Genomic DNA, 19,338 nt, shown 5'->3' with positions numbered 1-19,338 from the left:
AAATTTTCATTTTGTTTCTCAGAAATGAAGAAAGTAAAAAAGGAGAAGAGGAAGCTGCACATGAAGAGAAATCTGGTAATACTATCCAAGCTGTTAAGCTGTTCATTTGAAGATTTTTTTTTTTTTTTAAACAGTACGTATGCTATGAATTGCAACAACCTCATTAAGCAATAACAGAAATAAATTTGTGGATTAATACGCCTGTTCAAATGCAAAGACTTCATAGCAGGGCATCAGAGGATGTCTTGTGCTTTTTATTTTGAGTTGGATTTTTAATCTATTGTGACCAAAATGTATGAGAGAGGAGAAAAGAAAAAAAAAAATGAAAGAAAAAGGAAGAGAAAAAAAGGGGAAAAGAACTCTGCCTATCAAAAACTGATAAAACAACAACAACAAAACCCAACCCTGATCTTGAAATACCTCTTAACATTTGAGTTACTCCAGTGTTTCAAGTGTCATTTTCAGTATTTTTGTTCTATCTTTTCCTGCCTGAGCTTCATCTCTGTAATTTGCAGTATTACTCTTACCTGATCTTTTTTTTCCTGAATTTCCATGCTATACTCCTTCCATACTTGTCTTTCATTATTTGTATTTCATTTGCCTTCTTTATTTCACTCTTCATTCCTAATGTATGATAAAGATTTAGCTGAAGTTTTGAGCAATACTGAACTTGAATTTCCCAAGTATAAAGAGACCATATTTGTAAATCACAGGAAATCTCTTCAGAAATATGATTGATCAATAGATCACAGGAGATCATGGTAGGTGTTGTAGAAATACTATAGCAACTTTGTAGCTTTGCATCATTTCACCCTAAAGTGAGAGAAAAGGATTGAATAAAAATGGTCAATTCAAGTAGGCCACGAGGTGAAAGAGTTAATTTACATCTGTCATACAACAAACTTCATTTGTACTTGGAGATATTATGTGTGAGTTTTACTGTAGTTTTTGTACTACACTTAGTATCGAAAACTTTCTGTTTTTGTGGAACAAGTAATAATGGCAGTAGCTGTTCCTAGCTGAGAAATTGGGACAGAGGAAATAGCTTTTCCTATGCTGCTTTATCGTTCCTGAATATTGCATTTGTTTGATGTTTATTTTACTCTTCAGGCAGCTACAGTGAAGATTTTGAAGAAGAAATGGATGCTAATCCTGGCTTTAAAACTGAAGCAAATCAGGTAAATCAAAATATGATGTCAGGAGTGTAAGTACTTGCGACAAATATAACTTAGCAAATGTTTATATTCTTTTCATGAACTGTAAAATCTCTGCAATGTGTAACTAAATATTGAATATACTAAACCCTTGTATTATATGTACTGTCTGAAAGAATATAATGATCCTAGGACTATATTGTTTTATTGAGGTTATGCACTTCCCTGTGATGTATCACTAAACACTAAGCTCTTCACAGGGTTGCCTGCCTATTCCTCCTTTGAATTAAGAACTGTGGAAGAGTGCAGAAATCATGAGCTTTGCTTAAAGCCTCAGCCTCAGGACGGATAGTGATTAATTTCTCCCTTGGAGCTATTAAAGTGGTGTCTATGCTAGCAAGTGACACAGACCAAAAGAAGCAGATTTGTATGGAGAAACTGTTTGGACAGAGAAAGCAAAATCTACACAGCTTTGGGAATATTGCTATCAACCTGCTTTGTCAGGTCTTTTGAAGTGGAGGGTGTGTGGCTGGACCACACCGGCTGCATTCCTGGAGCATGCCTTCTGGTCTCAATTTTTGTGAAAGGAGTCTATAGAGCACTGTGTTCATCTATAGTAGAGAATTTGTAGTACTTTTTAAGTTTATTGGAGTAATATTTCTAAGAAATGTTTGAAAAGAACAAATAGAATGGAACTGTAATATACTTACTGCTACATTATTTTATATTCTGAAATTACAGTAGAAGACAACCAGAAAGGTGTAAATATCTTATTTCATTTATGCAGAGTATAATGTATATTATACTACTATATATATTATTATTATACTGCATATTATACTACTATACTACTATATATAGTAGTTCCCAGTCACTTACAAGAGAATTTTCAGAAGTGTTGAAAGAGGAGAGCTTTAGAAAAGTGCACATGGTTGGAACACTAAGAACTGCTTTAGTTCTTAGGTTTTGGTCCAGCTTTTAAAGTTTGTCTAGACTTTTTTTCATGAAATTCAAAAAGTAATATTTTTATTTGTTTATTCTTCACAGGAACCAAACACTGGCATGCTGGCTAAAGGTAAAATACAAAATTTCATCAGTAGAAGAATATTAAATGTACCTTTATGATCCTTTATGATAATTTTTCATCAGATTGTATTACTTTTTTTTTTTTTTTTTTTGCTTAATTTGGTTGTATTCTACTGGAAGTCTGTTAGACTGAAATGATTAAAAATAAATCTATGTTAGCACTTCAAAGTAATTACTAATTTAATTTTTTATTTTACTAGACAGTATTTTTGATGGTTATATTTAGAGTTGCTAATATTAATGACATTATAATAATCCATATGTCTGCTTTTTTGGCACGTTTAGAGCATCAGGATAAGCTTTGGTGTACTCCTAATTCCAGCGTAGATGGACTATGAATAAGAGAACTGTGTTTTCTTTAACGCTTATCTTCTTGGTTTTAGTTGTATTACTTGATTCACAAGATTCAACTACAGAACTTCAAAAGGCTGTTGAAACATCAGATGTAGCACTAGGTGAACATTATCTGCCTCAAGAAGTTAGTGGAATGGAAATGAAAGAAACAGGTAAAGCTTTTATTTATTTTAAGCAAACGGATGGTTCTGGAGTCTTCATTTGTTCTTAAGTTGTCAGTGAACATGAAGCCCTTGGCTTTTATTAATGTATCTTGAGAGGAGAAGGAATTATCTCAGTAAAAAAGGTGTCTTTTTAGCATAAACACAACTTTTTACCCTTGGTTACTGTAAAGTTGGTTTCGACATTGCAGCCTGATTTAAATACAATCTCTCCTAGTTATATGTGATAGCTAAAATTCTGCTTTGGCAGTGTTCAACAACAAAATACACTGTTGTACTAAGCTCTGTAAGAGATTGTACCCTGCTGATAACCAGAGTATGGCTCTGATGGCATCTATTAAAATTGTTTCACATATACTGTTAGCTTTAGTAATGAGACAATAGTGGAGGTAGGGCTGGGAAAGGTATGCAAACTGTAGATAAGGCTATTTAGCTCATACTAATTAACTTGGCAACTGTTTATTTTTGTAGCCGAAATAAGACATTTATTTTTTCAGTACTTGAAAACACTGTTCTCACCTGATAATAGTCCAAGCTTGTAACTGAAACATGGGTTGTGGTGATATGCTTCCCTCGCAGAAAGTCCTGTAGTGTCTCTTAAGAGCTTTTATTTTTCACAGGCACTTCCTATGGACAAACTAGCAGTGACATCGAAGCATTACACCAAGCATATCATCACATCGATCAGTCTTTGGAAGACACTGATGAGCAAAAAATACGTGATTCTGCAATGGCAATCTCAAAGTGCTTATTGGAAAGTGTTTCACAAAATAATGATATCTATTCAAAAAACGTGTCAACCACTGAGTCAGGTAAATACCTTAAAGGGAAAGGCGTGTGTTGTACAAGCATGTAAGTGAACTAGTAATATCTTTAATATTCAATTAATGAAATATTTTTAAATGTTGTCCTTTTTACAAATACATTTTCTATTCTTTTTAAAATATTTTTATTACTTTGCACCAATCAGACCTACCTACTGTGGAAGAATTAATGAGACCTATTAAAGGAGATTCGTATAATGCCAGAGGATTTGATTTGGAACCTGAAAGGTATTTATTTCAGAATGTGTTCTAAGAATTGTAATAACTGAAATCCATTAACTATTTGTGAAAATCAGCTTACAAATGACTCATCTGTCTTTTTCACTTTTTTCACTAAGACTGAAATTTTACAGCTTTGCATTGGCATTATGGCATATTGCTGTGAATTGTACCATGGTTATAGTTAGTTGGTTTAGACCAGGTTGCCCAGACTTTGTTTAAGTGATAAGCAGCAACATTTGCCATGTCATTTGGATGAGTCTTCCTCATGCTGACAACTACTATAAATAGGATCTCTGCTTTTTGGGACTTCTGCACAGGTCCTGAAGCTGTCAGAAATAGGTTTTGCTTAACAAATTAATTTGAGGAGCTTAACACTTTGCAGAAATTATCATTTGTGGTTTTATTAACACTGACTGCATGCTTGTGGGTGTTTGTCTTATAGCCCAGTTTGGTGCCTCCACAAAAGCAGTTACTGCTGGGAAATGTCTCTTGTTTCACAGTGTGGGAGTCAATCTTCAGCCTTAACTTTTTTTTTTTTTTTAAATAACTAAATCAGCAAGATTGTTCTTATAAAGAACCTAGTGACTCTTTCAAGTTCAAGCAGTCTTTACAGATGCTATATAAAGAAAAAATGTCCCACTTTTTCCAGAGTCGCAGAAAGGTAAAGGGCAAAAATCTTATTATATCGTGACTTTATTTCTTTTTCTTGTAGCCCTGTGAAACAGACAGGCAGCACAGGAAATGAACTTGTCAATCACTTGCCCTTTAATGAGCACCAGAATAATACAGTTTGGGAGACAAACTTAATTGAAAAATCTAACAAAGACGAGAGCATCTTTCTGCAGATGGGTGCAAATAAAAGTAACCTTCAGAGGGTGACTGAACAAGAAATTCATACCAGTGAAGTTCAGCCTGATGTACTAAATGAAAAGATTGTAGAAGACTGTCTGCTTTCACGAGGCAACAGAACTAACCAGGTAAGTAGTGTCAAAAAGATTTTTATTACGTGCAAATACATTCAAAATGTGTATGTCTTTAGACTGCCTGTTATTTGATTATTCTCCGATGTCTAGAAACTAAGAGCGTTGCTGTTTTTCTAAAACATTAAACCTTCATGTTCTGATTGCTATTGTTAGAAGGATCCACATCCATTAGACTTTGGGACTGGTAGGACAGGAAGAATCTTAGCCCAATACATTCAAGGCTGTTGCAGTTCCATATCCCTACCTCAAGCTAGTAGTGAGTTTGAGCATGTATTCCCATTGAGGGAATGTATGTGAACAACTGGAGAGTGCTCCTACAGAGTGGATAGTTAGAAATACAGCTCATTAAGAGCATAGATTAGGCTGATCAAATGTAGGGCATTTAATCAGACTAGCATGGTGACCAGCAAACCAGTCAGCTTCTCTAATCTTGTTTTCTATTTCCCACACTTGTTTCTACCTAATCCGTATGAATCCTTCCCTTCACCTAATTTGTCATAACAAGATTTAGACAATCTCCAAATTCTGTCATCCCTGAATCCCCTAAATTAACCCCACTCTTGCCTTTATGCAATCACTCCTTCAGTCTGCAAGGCACTGAGGAGGGAGGTTGTTTAGTTGATTCATTCTGGTGGGCTTCCCACAGGGCCAGTAAGCTAATCTTTCCCATTTCCTGTTCCTGGGAGTCATGTGCTCTGTTTTTAATGATGAGGTTTAGGAGATTTCTCTGCCTGCCTCTGTTTCGCTTCCTTACTTGGTTTCTTTGTTCACTGTGATTTAGCCTTTAGTCAAATAACCTGACAGCTACATGTTTAGGTAAGCTAAAGATCCTGTAATATAATACAACTTCCCAGAACAATGAAACAGAACCAGTGCAAATACTTGTTTTATATAAACTTATGAAGTAGGAAAGCATAATAAATTCTGCAGGATGTCGTGCTATTCACTTGGCTAAAATTAAATCTTAAAATTAATTCCCTTGTGTTTTTTTTTCTTCCCCTCCCATTCAAGTAGTCTTATTGCTGTGTAATTCTTGTTGCTGATTCCATGGTTTTCTAGTAGCAAAAGTTGCCTTCAGATCACACTGAACCCTAAAACCCATTTTAAATAAATATGCTTTGTCATAGGCTATTCAGTCTCATTCCACGAAGAATGAAAGATCAGAGTCAATGACAACTAAGCAAATGTTGTACAAGAATAACAGAAGTGCAGCACCTTTACGTAAAAAGAAGTCTTTGTATGGTCCTCAAGGAGTGGTTAGAAGTTCTGGGTATGGGAAATCCACTTCACACTCAAAACAGTCTTTTCCAGCTACTGAAAGGAAAATGCCAAGAGAAACTTTCAAGAAAAACACTGTGAAAGCCAGAAGTCCTTCAGACAGAGCCAAATCTAAAGGTAATTCTGTCTTAAGAAGTCTGAATTTTACTTTTAAGAGCCAGAGCACTTTGCTGTTCATGCTTCACATCCTCTTTCTTCCCTAGCTCTGCCCTCCCCCCCCAAAAGAAGTTAACATTTCAAAATGGTGTAGAAGAAACCAAAACTAAATGCATTAAATGTGATTAAGTACTGATGTTTTTTTTCTATATTTTTCTGTATATAAATCACCACTTTATTTAGGATTTAGCTATTGTTCACCAGTAAGTCCAAAACAACCCAAAGTCCAAAACAGGTGCTGTTCAAAAATGAGTCTCTGTACATTACATTTTTAATTACAGTAAATGCAAAGATTTGATAATAGACTAGCTTCTGCACATGATACTGAATTTATATTCTCGGCTTCTTTTTTCATCTTTGTTTTTCTAGAAAACAAAACACTAAAATAAATAAATGAATGTCCTCTTTCCTGTTCATGTCTCCTGTTGTAGCACTAAGGAAAGGATAATACCTATGTAGTCTTGTAAACGCCGAGCTGCAAGTAGAGGAATTTTTTTTTTTTTTTTTTTATGACTGACCTCTTGCTGGAAGGATTTTCTGAGGTAATTCAACTGGCCATCTTTTGCCAGACCACATTTGCAGTCTCAGAGGCATGGAAAGATAACTTTCTGGATGCCAAGGTTTTAGCACACTTCTACCACGTAATGCTTTTGAAAACCCTGCAAGTAGTGTTGGGAAAACCAGCTGAGGATTAAATTGCCTGACTTAAGGAGATGCTTCAGTGGCAGCTGTCAGACTAAGGAACCTTGTTCCTTAGAGCATTGCTGTAGAGCTGGAGATGGTGCAAGTGTACAAACAGACAGAGGTGATAGAAGTGAAAGACAAGTCCTAAGAAAATGAGGACACTAGCCTCACTCAGGCATGCTTTTCTCTCTTTGTCTAAACAATTCTCCCACAGCAATTTCACATGTGTTCAGAAGTTGCTTTCAATAGAAAGAAAGCATTCTACCTCTGTATCTAGGAAGAGAAGGCATTGAAGCAAACAGTTCCCTAATCATCAGTGCACCTTTGTGAGAGGAGAGTGTGGAAAAACTGTAAAAAGTATTAAATTTGGAAAATTATAATTGCCTGTTTGTTTTTAGGTGTGATATTCCTAAGGAGGAGCTCTTAGCTTAAATCATTAAAGGTAGAAATGAAGTGGCAATTGTAGTTAGTGCTTGTATTTCAGAAGACTAAGTTGTGCATAGTTCCATGTATGGTAGTTACTTTCTAGGGGGAGCTTCATTTTTTTTTTTTTTTTTTTTTTACTTTGTGGTCAGGTTGCTACTTGATGCAATAAGTAAATATTGCATTTCTGTGTGTGCTACCTGCACTCCAAATTTTGAAAATCACTGTGTCTTACCTTCACCGTAGCTTTGAATACATTTTATTTCTCTATATATGTTTTATTGTTTTTATTGTTTTATATGTTTATTTCTGTAATATGTTTTATTTCTGTATGCACAAATAATTGGTCCCTTCTCGAGCAGAGAACTGAGATGAATCTTGTTTCATAAAGGATTTATTATCCAGCTATTTATCCTAGTTGATCTTGTGTTGTTTTTTTTTTTGTTTGTTTGTTTTTTACCTTAAGTACGGAACCGATGCCTGCTATGTTTTCTGTAGTGTCTCATTGCTCTGAAGTTTCTATATTTAATTCAAAGTACAGGTTGTAGAACGCTTCAGTTGCATGCTTACGGGCTGGATCACATGAATAGATTTTTTTTTTTTTTTTTTCAAGGACTTCAAGTTCTAAATTTTAATTTTGTTCTGTTTTCCTTTCTGCCTGATGAAGAAGTCTTATTTGCTACAAGGGTAATAAGATCTGCAACAAATGAATCAGTTTCTAAGGAGGATATTAACAAGGTTATGTCTGGACAATCAGTTGTTCATAACGTTGGGCACCAGGCTCTGGATTTTTGCAAACAACATCAGCATGTAAGTAGTAATTAGTGATGCTCCTAATTATAGCATGTACAGCTTGGTTTGCAAACCTATTTTTAATATTATTTTTTAAATATTATTTTTAATATTATTTTTAATAATATCCACAAGATATTGAATAAATAATTTAGTCAAATGCTTGGTTTTGCTTTTAAAATCTGTAAGTATTCTGCTAAGGATCTTAAACAGTGCTTCTATTTGTTTTTCCACCTGAGTTACACTGTACATTTAGTATTATCTTTTGACTTCTCTAAGATGACTGAATTTGTAGTATCATGATGGATTTTCCTTCTTCCTTATAAACTGTATAAAAATGTATTTACTGAATGCCTAAATCATTACTGCTTTTCAAAAAAAATGTATAATGGAATAAATCCAGTGGGTGTGTAGTGGCTCTCATATGAAAGGTGTTTGCTTCTAGTTGTTCTTTTTTTTTTTTTTTTTTTTTTTTCCCATGCATTTTTAGGAAGTGAGAAAATAGCTCATTAAAGGAAAAATTTGTGGGATGTTTTGGTACTAGAATGGTGTTTTATTTTCTCTTCAAGTATCCTATGTGGTTGCCAAGAGCCAGAAAGCCAGTTAAATAAAATTGATTAGAGTAATTTTCTGTAAACAATCAATTCATTTTAATGGTTCCCTGGATTTCTCTCTTCAATAGCATTTGCCATTTTCTCCTGGCAAAAGTTGTGAGAGAGAACTGTATTTGCTAAGACGAGCACAAGTTGCTGAGGAGGACCTGAACAGAGCTCGTGATTTGATTCAACAGCTAACCAGCACAGTTGCACAAAAGGAGAAAGAAATGGAGACAAAGATACTAGAATTGAAAACACAACATGAAAAAGAGCTTTCTCAGTGGGGTCAGGAAAACTATGTTCTTCAGAGCAAGGTACTTTATCACTTTGTATCCTGATAGTATAGAAAATGAGAAACATTACTTCTGAAAGTTGTTATTCTGAAAGCATGTTATTTTAGATAAGTTGTTAATGAGCAGAAAATCCACACATACAAACCGGTAGTGTATGTGTTCCAGTGCAGTATATGTTTATCCAGTGCTTCATTTATTACCTATAGGACATGATCTTTTTTTCTATAAACTATGCTGTCCTGAATTCACTTATTTTGCTATTTTGAGATCTCTGCAGCAGTTTTTGTTTGTTTGTTTGTTTTTCAAAGATTTAACTTGGTCTTATGTGTTTAAAAAATGGGTAAGAGTAACAGATACCACTTGTTGAAAAGCAGAAAAGTATATGTTGAAATACTGTTTGTTTATTTATTTCAATGTTGTGTTTTATCTTTAAGGCATATTTGCAGGGTTATTTCACTATAACTTCCAGTCTAGGTAAATAACAGTAGAAAAGGGAGGGTATATTTAAAAAATAATAATAATTAAAAACTACCAAAATTTTTATACTTTGTTGCTGTTTTGTATTGCTTCTGTTAAACTCCAATTCATTGATCTACTTTTATATCTAAATGTGTAGTAACCTATGTATAATATAAAGTGTAGCACTGTAGAGGATTTCATATGGCTAAAAAATATGCATCAAATCACTTCTATTTCTTTCTGAAAGTTGAGAAGCATGGAAGAGCTGTCTAAAGAAAAGAGATGGATCCATCATGCAGCAACAGTTCCTGTCACTGAAGAAAAACTGTCACAAATACAAAAAGAAATTGAAGATCAAGAGGTCATTATTCAAGGTTATCAGCAGGTATACCACACAGCATTTCATGTTGTGTTCTGGCCAATTTCAGAAAGAAAACCATTTAATGGTTACTAATGTTCTGTTGAAAATAGTTACCTTTCTATCTAAAAAGTGGATGGAATTTAGATGTGAAGGGCAGAGAGATATTGCACATTAAGTGTTTTATACATGTCTAGTTTAAACTACCTTTTTTGCCCCGAATGTAATAGAAAAATATACTTCTAAGTAATATTGGAAGTCTGTAGGGTTCTGTTTTAAGATGTTTTTCACAGAATATGAGCAGCTGATTACAAGGAAACCTTGTAAGTGTGCCTGATTTATTACTTAGTCAAGCATATAAATAGATGATGCAAGCTTAATGATCCCTTTGAATACTTGCAGCTGTAAAATAAGTTAGTTTAACCAGCTTCCAGCTGGTGCTCAGCAGCATTTCTTAGTATATTTTGCATGCAATGTATTCCCATTGTGGCTGTAGGTATGGCAAATCAGCGACTGTTTTTGTTCAAGGAGTAGCAGCATAGGCAGGTTGAACTTTGACCAATCATCACTCACCCACGTATGTGCTTTTAGAATATAGTTGGGATAGCTTTGCGGCGGAGCTAACTCAGGAGGACTGGTACTCCAGAGTGAACAGACACTTGGGTGAGGTTTTAGAGGTCACTAAATACGACTTTAGTGTAAAGATAATGAAAGTAGATACCCCTTTTTGGAAATTTGTTAATAAACATTTGGTGTTTGCTTCTGCTGTTTCATTGTTTCAGGAGGGAAACTGCAGAAGTCATAGATAATTGTTTTTGAACTGGGTATAATGGTAATTTATAAACATTCTGTATCAACTAACATTAACTTTGTTTGTGTCATCTTAGGAAAATGAGAAGTTATACAAACAAATGAAAGAGCTGCAAATCCAAAACAAAAAAAATGAAGAACAAATGTTTAAGGAAAATCAGTGTTTAATGTCTGAGTTAATAGCACTAAGGTAGGCTTAATCAAACATCTTACCTAATGTGTCTAGATTTCTCAGGTGATTTTATTATTTTTGTTTATGAAGAATCACTGCAAAGTTTGTTAGATTCATGTTTTATGGATTTTCTTGGATTTGTGATTTTGGTGTTTTTCTTTTTGAGAAAATTTAGATTTATACTGATCATGGGCTGATCGTGCTGACGTATGGGAAGAGGCTTCATTTGTGGAATATTTCAATTTTGTGATTTGAATAACGATATTAAAATTTTAATGTTTAACACACATACTGCACTTGTCCTGGCATTTCAGCTCTGCTCAAATCTGAAAATGTTTTGATATTGTTGTAAGATAGATCAGGAGTCATGAGGGATCCTGGTAGTGGAGGAAACAGATTCACTGCACTGTAGGCCCTCTAAGATTTGTGTCCTATGTAACTAACAAGGAGGAAACAAAAAAAATTAAAAAAATAATAATAATAATAATAAAAAAAAACTAGCAACTGTGTATATTCCTAACTTATAAATCCTTGCCTGGGAGAGGCCCATAGGTGAGTTTCATTGATGCAAATAGGTTTTCTTTCCTCCTCTCATGTAGCAGATTTCCCCACATACAAGTGAATATTTTTGGTATAGGGATAAGCACTGTACAGTTGCTTTTTAATTTTATTTTTGAGCCTGCATGAATTGATGTTATATAGTACCATTTGGAGGGTTCTGTGTTTTGCTTTCAGTATGCCAAGTCATCACATTGCAAAATTGGCTTTTTTTTATTATTATTTTATTTTTTTAGAGAAAAGATAGAAAAAATTAATATCCAGTCACAAATTGTGCAGGATTCTGAACCAGCCAGGAATCAAAGTTTCACAGAATTGATTTCAGAGCTTCGAGCAGCACGGGTAGGTATATGCCAAGCCTGTTTGTCACATGGGGGGGAAAAAAATCAATATTGTAAACTAACAATGTAAATGAAGAAGGTAGTTGAACCATGCTTCTCTTTTACACTGCTAATTATTTGCCATGCTTCTGAGAATTCATTTGATGATACATTTGTAATATACAAGTAATCCCTTTCTCATCAGTGAACTCTCACAAGCAGTCCCTTAAAACACAGATCCACTGAAAGCGTGGTGTTTGTGTTTATTGACCTGAAGTCCTGAAATACCTTGTGTGAGATGTTGCAGAAAGTAGCAACACTTCTCTAGATTTCACCTGAGACAAATCCAGAACACTGTTTATCACTGCTCTCTACCAAGAAGCTTAGAAAAGAACGTTGGAGAGAAAATAATCTGTTACAATTTGCTCACCTCACTCATCTAGTACTCCACATGCTTCTGTTTTTGAGGGAGAATGTTTTGTACACTTCACCCTAAAATGAAAGGCTTCCAAGAGCTTTTGTTGCTCTGCTTACTGCAAGACTGTTATAGTACATACTTGCTCTGATGATCAAGCAAGAAACTAAAAGGAGTTTTGTTTTGTTGTTGTGTTGTTATAAAATGGTTAAGTCAGGGATAAAGAAAGCTGGATCTAAAGAGTTTCACAACCAGTGGAATTGTTCCTGGTCTGATACAGTTGATGTTGAGCTCTAGAGACTCCAAGGGCTCCTCTGGTTTCAATACAGCCATAGTGATTTAATCATTTTACGGTGAAAACCATGTTCATGTTGATGTGTGTTCAGTTTTCATGTCTTACCATTTTCTTTAAAACTCAGAAGGAAGAAAATAAATTACAAGAAGAGATAAAACGTCTTAAACAAGATAAACAAGCTCTTGAGGTAGACTTGGGGCAAGCAAAGAAAGAGAGAGATTTAGCAAAATTTCAAATTGCATCCACATCAGGTAAAGCACCTTCATTTTATTTAGTAATTGTGCTTATTCTTTGCATGACTCCTAAAATATACAACTAAAATTTACTTCTTCATATAGTATGACTTTGAAAATGATCTGGATACATTTGACTAATACTGTCTAAACTTGCAATAAAAGTATACAGTGAAAGAGAGACCACTGTACCTTTGGCACTATTAGAAAGACTTTTATTGTATCCAGCTAAACTCTTTATTGCTTATTAAGCTTGATTTCTTGCCTATCTCTCAGTGGACATGGAAAACATATGATTCCACTTTTATGACAACTCTATTCACAAGAAAAGATTGACCATGTTGCCTTAATCTAGTAGGTAGTGTAGAAGAGTAGATCCCATTGGGATTCTGTTTTCAATACCTTCTATGGCAAACTGTGAACTACTGACTACTACTATATATAAAATAACTATTATTTTATGGTTTGTTGTTTTTTACTTTTTTTTTTATATATATATTGTTGCATTTAAAGACCTAATTTGCATCTGATTTTAAAACTTTACTGCAGCAACAGGATTGTCAAAATAGGAAATGTATGAAATGTGCTGAGAAGAATAGTATTGACTATCCAATACATTCAAATAACATTGAATTATGTATTCTTCAACACTTAATTACTAATAAAACACTAATAAGGGTGTTTTATTCTTGTAGGTGAGAAGTCTTACGAATTTAAAGTTATGGAAGAATCATACAAACAGGAAATTCTTCACTTAAAAAAAAGACTTCAGTGGTATGCAGAAAATCAGGATCTTCTAGATAAAGATGCAGCCCGTCTTAAAGATGCAAGAGAAGAAATTGAAAAACTAAAACTAGAGGTGATAAATATTTAGCTTTATTTAAAGTGCTGAAACTTAAAATTATTTCTACGTATGCATACAATGTAACTTTGTCCTTCATAATGCTCCCACCTTTTTGAAGAAAAACCACGGGAAACCTTCATAACCTTTAAATCAAATGTGGATGTCTTTATATTCAAAATATGAATTACTGCACATGAAGTCAGAATTGCAAGTGAATATTGCTTAAAACTGTTTTTGCTTGTGTTTGACACACTAATGATACTGCTAGAAACAAAAGTAATGTGGCTTAAGATTAGCAGATTTCTTGACTAAGAAAATCTGACCCTAAATTCATGTATTATAATGTAGTACGTTGTATTATTGCATATTAACCAAGCCTGCGTACTGTGAGGATGGGAGGAAAGAAAGCAGATTTACCAGTTTGCAGTCAAGAATTGTCCCTAGAAGAAAAGTTTTCTTCTAGATTTCTGTGTCTAGTTTCAGTTTTAGCTCCATGGATCTTAACTGTCTTCAAGAAGCTGTAACTTAGTTTAAAAACATAAAGGAACGATTAGTACAGAAATAACTACTAACAGTTGTTAAGTTGAATATTTCTATGATTGTTTTTATTTGAAATGCTTGCTTTTGTACTACAAGAAAACATCTCTGAATGTATATTTCAGTTTTTCTCATAAATTGGATAGGTCGAGAAGCTCAGAGCTGAAGCTGGAGACGAGCGTGTGCAACAGAAGAAACGTTTGAAAGACAGAGCAGCAGATGCTAAAAGAATTCAGGACCTTGAGCGACAAGTAAGCCATAATATAACTGTGTTTCACTTAACCTTTACTTTAGATAAGGTCACTTACAAGGCTTACTAGCCCTTTCATAAGGGTAAAGCACTGAATGAAGCCCTGTGACAAAGTAATTTTATACTGTAGAACACTCAACGCAAAAAGCTGCAATTATTTAGTTACAAAGGGCTCTCCTGCTACTGTGTTCTAAGCCATTTACTGACAACCATTTAAAATCGTTTAATGTTAAATTACTATTCAGAGTTTCTTGGAAAAGAGCAAGAGGGCAAAAGCACATGTAAGCTTCCTGTTTCTCTTCTGAGACTCCCTCTGAATTTAGTAAATCCTTAATATTTCAACCAAGTTGTTTCAAGAGAAGACATTGAAATTCCATTGAGTTCCTACAAAAGCCATGAAAACTGGGAAAATAGGGAACTTAAAATCCATGTTTCTACTGAGGAAAAAGTCAGAAGGAACTGCACCTTCCTCAGTTTTTGGAGGTGGCAGTTGGTTAGCATTTCACTCCAAAATCGTTCAATTTGCTGTGCTGGGGGAGAAGCAGGGATGTAGGAAAAATAGGAAAGAGCCTCTGCAGTATTCTAATGCGAAGAATTCAGAAAGCATCTTATCCATAGATTTAAACAAACAAACAAACAAACAAAAAAACTTTATATTAGTCTTCCACACAAGGTTTTAGTTTATTTTGAAGTTTGCAATGAAATAAAAAATGACATTACATCTGTTACTGAGAGAATTTCAATGCTGTTATGAAATCTCTCTGTAGCAGTTGGAAAAGTAGAGTGGAACATGAAATTGTGAATGTGAAATCCAAAAGAAAATCAACTATTTTAACGGCATTAAGAGCCTTATACAACTTAAGAGTTAATAAAGTAAATAAAAGGTCTGTCTGACATAAGGCCATCTGATGACCAGAGCTATTCTGTTTAAATCTGTGACATTGTATAAGAAGTCAGTCACTAAGAGATGTTTACAGACAAGCAAGACTTATCAATAACAAACGTAAACAATGCAAAAGAAATCATTATAACAAAAATTCTCAAAACACATCTTCTCGTTCTTATCCCAGCTTAAATGGATCATGTTTGTCAATATTCTGTCACTCATTTCAGTACATTTTTCACTAGAACTTTCTTCTTTTTAACTTCTGACTTAATTTTCTTTTGGTAGATCAGAGAAATGGAAGGCATTCTGAAAAGAAGATATCCAAATTCTTTGCCTGCTTTGATGTTCGCTGCTGCTGCTGCAGAGAAAACTAACAATCTTTCAGCTAAAACAAACACAATTGATTTTTTGGAGAGAAGAATAAAAAAGTTAGAAACGGAACTTGAGGGTAAAGATGATGAAGCTAAAAAAAGTCTCCGTGCCATGGAACAACAGTTTCAAAAAATAAAGGTAAAAGATGGAGGCTTGTTGAGTAGTCTGCTCCACAAGTTACAGTCATAAGGCTATTGGGGTCTACCACAGACTAGTGGTGAAAACTGAAGGCCAAGACCACACTGAAAAAAATATTAAAAGAATTTATTGCTAGAACTTCAGCAATTTGGGCATCTAAAATGTAAAGAGCATTTAAAATTGTTAGAATAGTACCAAAACTGAGAGGTCAAGTTTCTGGGGCATAATAACTTAGTCCTTACAAAGAGGGTGTGTGGATATCATTCTGTGTGTCAGAGCTGCTGCTCACTAACTTCCTCGCTGTATACACAGCAGGTTGTGGTTTCCTTCTGCAGGGAACACTAAAAATTCTATCCAAAATCTATATGATAGCAACTTTTAAAGATTTGTGTTAGGAAACACTGAAATTTGGCATTTTACTTCACAGAAAAGTAAGTTTCACGGGTTCTTAATTAGCAGGAAAATTGTACTTCACATCTTAAAAATTGTGTTTGCAAGCATGGCAAACAATGGTAGATTTTAACAAAAATAATTTTTTTGATATATTGTGATATTAATTTGTTTGTCCAAGTTGTTTACATCTGAACAGAACAAAATTACATGAAAAATGGTTTCTTGTCCATCTAATTTTCTTTCTAATAACAACTCTATTCACTGTGAGTAGATGAATTTGTAGTAAGTGTCTTGAGTAATTCTGTTCTACCTCAGACTTAGCTTTGCTTCACATTTTTTTCACTGATTCCTGAACTGTTTGAGTAGTGTTGTTTGTAACAGCGATGTGTATCCTGTCTTAAAAATCTTGTGTCAGACACGAAACAACTTTAAAGAATAATAGAAAGAGCTATTCATAAATGTACAGTTAAAGAAACTGCTTCCCCCCCTTCTCCCACTCCTACTCCAGATACAGTATGAGCACAGACTTGCAGAGCTTGAGCAGCTGCTTGCCTACAAATTCATGAGTGAATTGCCAAAACCGAATGCTGATAATTCTACCGAACTTGAAGAGGAGCTTCAGAATCTGAAGAAGACCCATCAGATCACCGTTAAAAACCTCGAAACAGAAATTGAAAACCTGAAGAGTCAAAATTCCCAATTAAAACTCAGAAGTAAAAAGGATAACAAAGACTTAAAATTAACAGACTCTCAAATAAAAGAAAGTAACACAAAAGACAGACTGTTAAAACTAAATCAAGAACTGGTCACAAAAAATAAAGAAATAAGAGACCTTACAAAAACTGTAGAGAAACTTCAAAAAGAAAGGATGATGATGTTGTCTGATAATAATTTGAGAAATAAAACTGATAATAAGGAAAACTCTCAAGAGATCTTGAAAAAGCATACCTTAGCAACAGATAAAAGGAATTCCAGCAACAGTGAACCCTTTCTGGGCATTTTTCATGATGACAGAATATACCAACCTCATGTTTTTTCTGATCCTAATATCTCGGAAGTTCTGCAAGAAAATGCACAGTTGAAAGAGGAGCTAGAAAAATTGTCTCTAGAAATGAACCAGCAGAGGGTGAAGTCTCAAGCAACGCTGGCTTATTCTGAAAATAATATACGAAGGTAAATGCTCAGTATGTTCCTTTTAAAAAACTTGTTAATAATGGGTGATGCAGGATCAGAATGACACGTCAACCATGTGTGAAGCCAGGTTATACTTGACCATCATTCTCTGTAAATTTCATTTTTGCTGTTTGATTTTTCAGAGCGGTGTACAGATACAATTATTCCTGCAGGAAAACCTATCTCAATCCTTTTTCAGTACTACAATTTGTCATGGTTCTGAGTAAAAAAGATCTCAGTATAAATCATTGTATCATAAATGCTTTGTGTTGCATAGTATTAATGTTTGGTACATATTTTGGCACTTTGCTTCAAACTGAGGCATGCTTTCAGTTTTAACCAACAGTAGAAACTTTACACTTCGCATTGTTTCCCTTAGCTCCCTTCATATTCAACACAGAGGTAGTAAGTACATTCAGATAGCAACCCATTTTATTCTAAAATAAATACGTGAAATAGCACAGCTAAATTGTGATTTAACAGCATCTATTTTCTCTACCTTGATTTTTATAAGAGGAGCCTAAAAAGGTGGTTTGGCTGAGTTTTCAGTATTCTAGCTGCCTCTCGTTAAATGGAACACATCTCCAACATTGTAGGATTCCCACCCACTCATTTCTCCAAAGTGGTGGAAGTACTGGTGGTCATGTCTCTTGCAAAGTATTATGAAATATCTAAGATGTGCTACCTCTAACACTTTTTTTCATATTTTGTGTTCAAATGAGAAAATTCACTGCATTTTTGAAGAACCGTCTTGCTGCTTTACTACATGTTATGTTCTTCTCCTGTCCAGGATACAGGAAGACACAGCAGAATACATTGCATCTCTAAAAGCTTCCCATCAGAGAGAAGTAGAGAACATCCTTTGCCAGTACGCAAAGGAACATTCTGCTTCCAAAGTAGCTGAACTTAACAGCAGAATTTCAACGCAAGAGGTGAGATACAGTAGATACATTCATAGACACGTAGCAATCTGGAAACAAATGATTTCAACAAGTATCTGTAACTTTTATTTTCCTTTTAAGTAGGATGTATTGTTTCAGAAATGGGCCTGTGCTACTGTATTCAGAGAATCAAAATGGCAGAGGCTGGAAGGGACTTCTGGAAGTCATCTGGTCCAACCACCTGCTCAAGCAGGGACACCCAGGGCAGGTTGCCAAGGCTATGTCCAGGTGACTTTTGAAGATCTCCAAGGATGGAGATTCCACCACCTCTCTGGGCACCCTGTACCAGTGCTCGGTCACCTGCACACTAAAGAAGCCTTCCTTGACACTTAAAGGGAACCTCCTGTCTTTGAGGTTGTGGCCACTGCTTCTTGTCCTGCTACTGCGCACTGTTGTGCCAGAGCCTGGCTCTCTCTTCTGCACACCTTCCCTTCAGGTGTTTATATACATTGATAAGATGCTCTGAACCTCCTCTTCTCCAGGCTGAACAGTCCCAGCTCTCAGCTTTTCCTTATTACAAAAATGCTGCAGTTCCTTCATCATCTTTAGTTGCCCTTTGCAGGACTCTCTTTAGTCTGTCCAGGTCTCTCTTGCAGTGGGGAGCCCACAGCTGGATACAACATTCCAGGTGTGGCTTTACCAGTGCTGAGTAGAGAGAGGATCACCTCCATTGACTTACTCGCAACACTCCTCCTAATGCCCTCCAGGATATCATTAGTGTTTTATTTAACTTGGTGTCCACCAGGACCCCCATGTTGTTTTTTTTTTTTGAAAAGCTGCTTTCCAGCTGATCAGCCCCCAGCATGAACTGGTGCCTGGGGTTGTTCCTCTCCTGCAGACAGGACTGTGCATGTTCCTTCATGGAGGGTCCTCTTGGCCAGGTCACTCAGTGACAGCATAGCCATCAGCCATTCCCAGTTCTATGTCCCATCAGAAATCTTGAGGAAAATACACTCTGTTCCACCGTCCAGGTAATTGATGAAGATGTTGAGCAGGATTGGACCCACTATTGATCCCGGAGGTACTCCTTAGTTACTGGTCTCCAACTAGGCTTGATTCCACTAATTACTGCCCTCTGGGCCTAGCCATTCAGTCAGTTTTCCATCTACCTCACTATCTGTTCATCCAGCACTTATTTCATCAGCTTTTCTATGATAGTATTATAGGAGGAAGTGTTG

General features: G+C 35.2%; 1 protein-coding gene across 1 annotated transcript in view; it reads left to right on the top strand.

Moving 5' to 3' along the window:
• Positions 1 to 19,338, top strand: part of CEP162 (centrosomal protein 162) — a 39,707-nt gene that overhangs the window by 15,482 nt on the left and 4,887 nt on the right. The window contains exons 5-23 of the mRNA XM_084285070.1: positions 23 to 75; positions 1,111 to 1,178; positions 2,202 to 2,229; positions 2,624 to 2,746; positions 3,376 to 3,567; positions 3,726 to 3,807; positions 4,514 to 4,778; positions 5,912 to 6,179; positions 7,993 to 8,135; positions 8,800 to 9,027; positions 9,713 to 9,850; positions 10,711 to 10,823; positions 11,600 to 11,705; positions 12,518 to 12,644; positions 13,322 to 13,485; positions 14,154 to 14,258; positions 15,429 to 15,653; positions 16,555 to 17,219; positions 18,010 to 18,151. Of these exons, the coding sequence (XP_084141196.1) occupies positions 23 to 75; positions 1,111 to 1,178; positions 2,202 to 2,229; positions 2,624 to 2,746; positions 3,376 to 3,567; positions 3,726 to 3,807; positions 4,514 to 4,778; positions 5,912 to 6,179; positions 7,993 to 8,135; positions 8,800 to 9,027; positions 9,713 to 9,850; positions 10,711 to 10,823; positions 11,600 to 11,705; positions 12,518 to 12,644; positions 13,322 to 13,485; positions 14,154 to 14,258; positions 15,429 to 15,653; positions 16,555 to 17,219; positions 18,010 to 18,151 (3,235 nt within the window). The remainder of the gene's footprint in view (positions 1 to 22; positions 76 to 1,110; positions 1,179 to 2,201; positions 2,230 to 2,623; positions 2,747 to 3,375; positions 3,568 to 3,725; positions 3,808 to 4,513; positions 4,779 to 5,911; positions 6,180 to 7,992; positions 8,136 to 8,799; positions 9,028 to 9,712; positions 9,851 to 10,710; positions 10,824 to 11,599; positions 11,706 to 12,517; positions 12,645 to 13,321; positions 13,486 to 14,153; positions 14,259 to 15,428; positions 15,654 to 16,554; positions 17,220 to 18,009; positions 18,152 to 19,338) is intronic.

This window comes from Netta rufina (assembly GCF_964035555.1).
Source record: "Netta rufina genome assembly, chromosome: 3".
NCBI lineage: Eukaryota > Metazoa > Chordata > Aves > Anseriformes > Anatidae > Netta > Netta rufina.
This window is presented reverse-complemented; position numbering and strand designations above follow the sequence as displayed.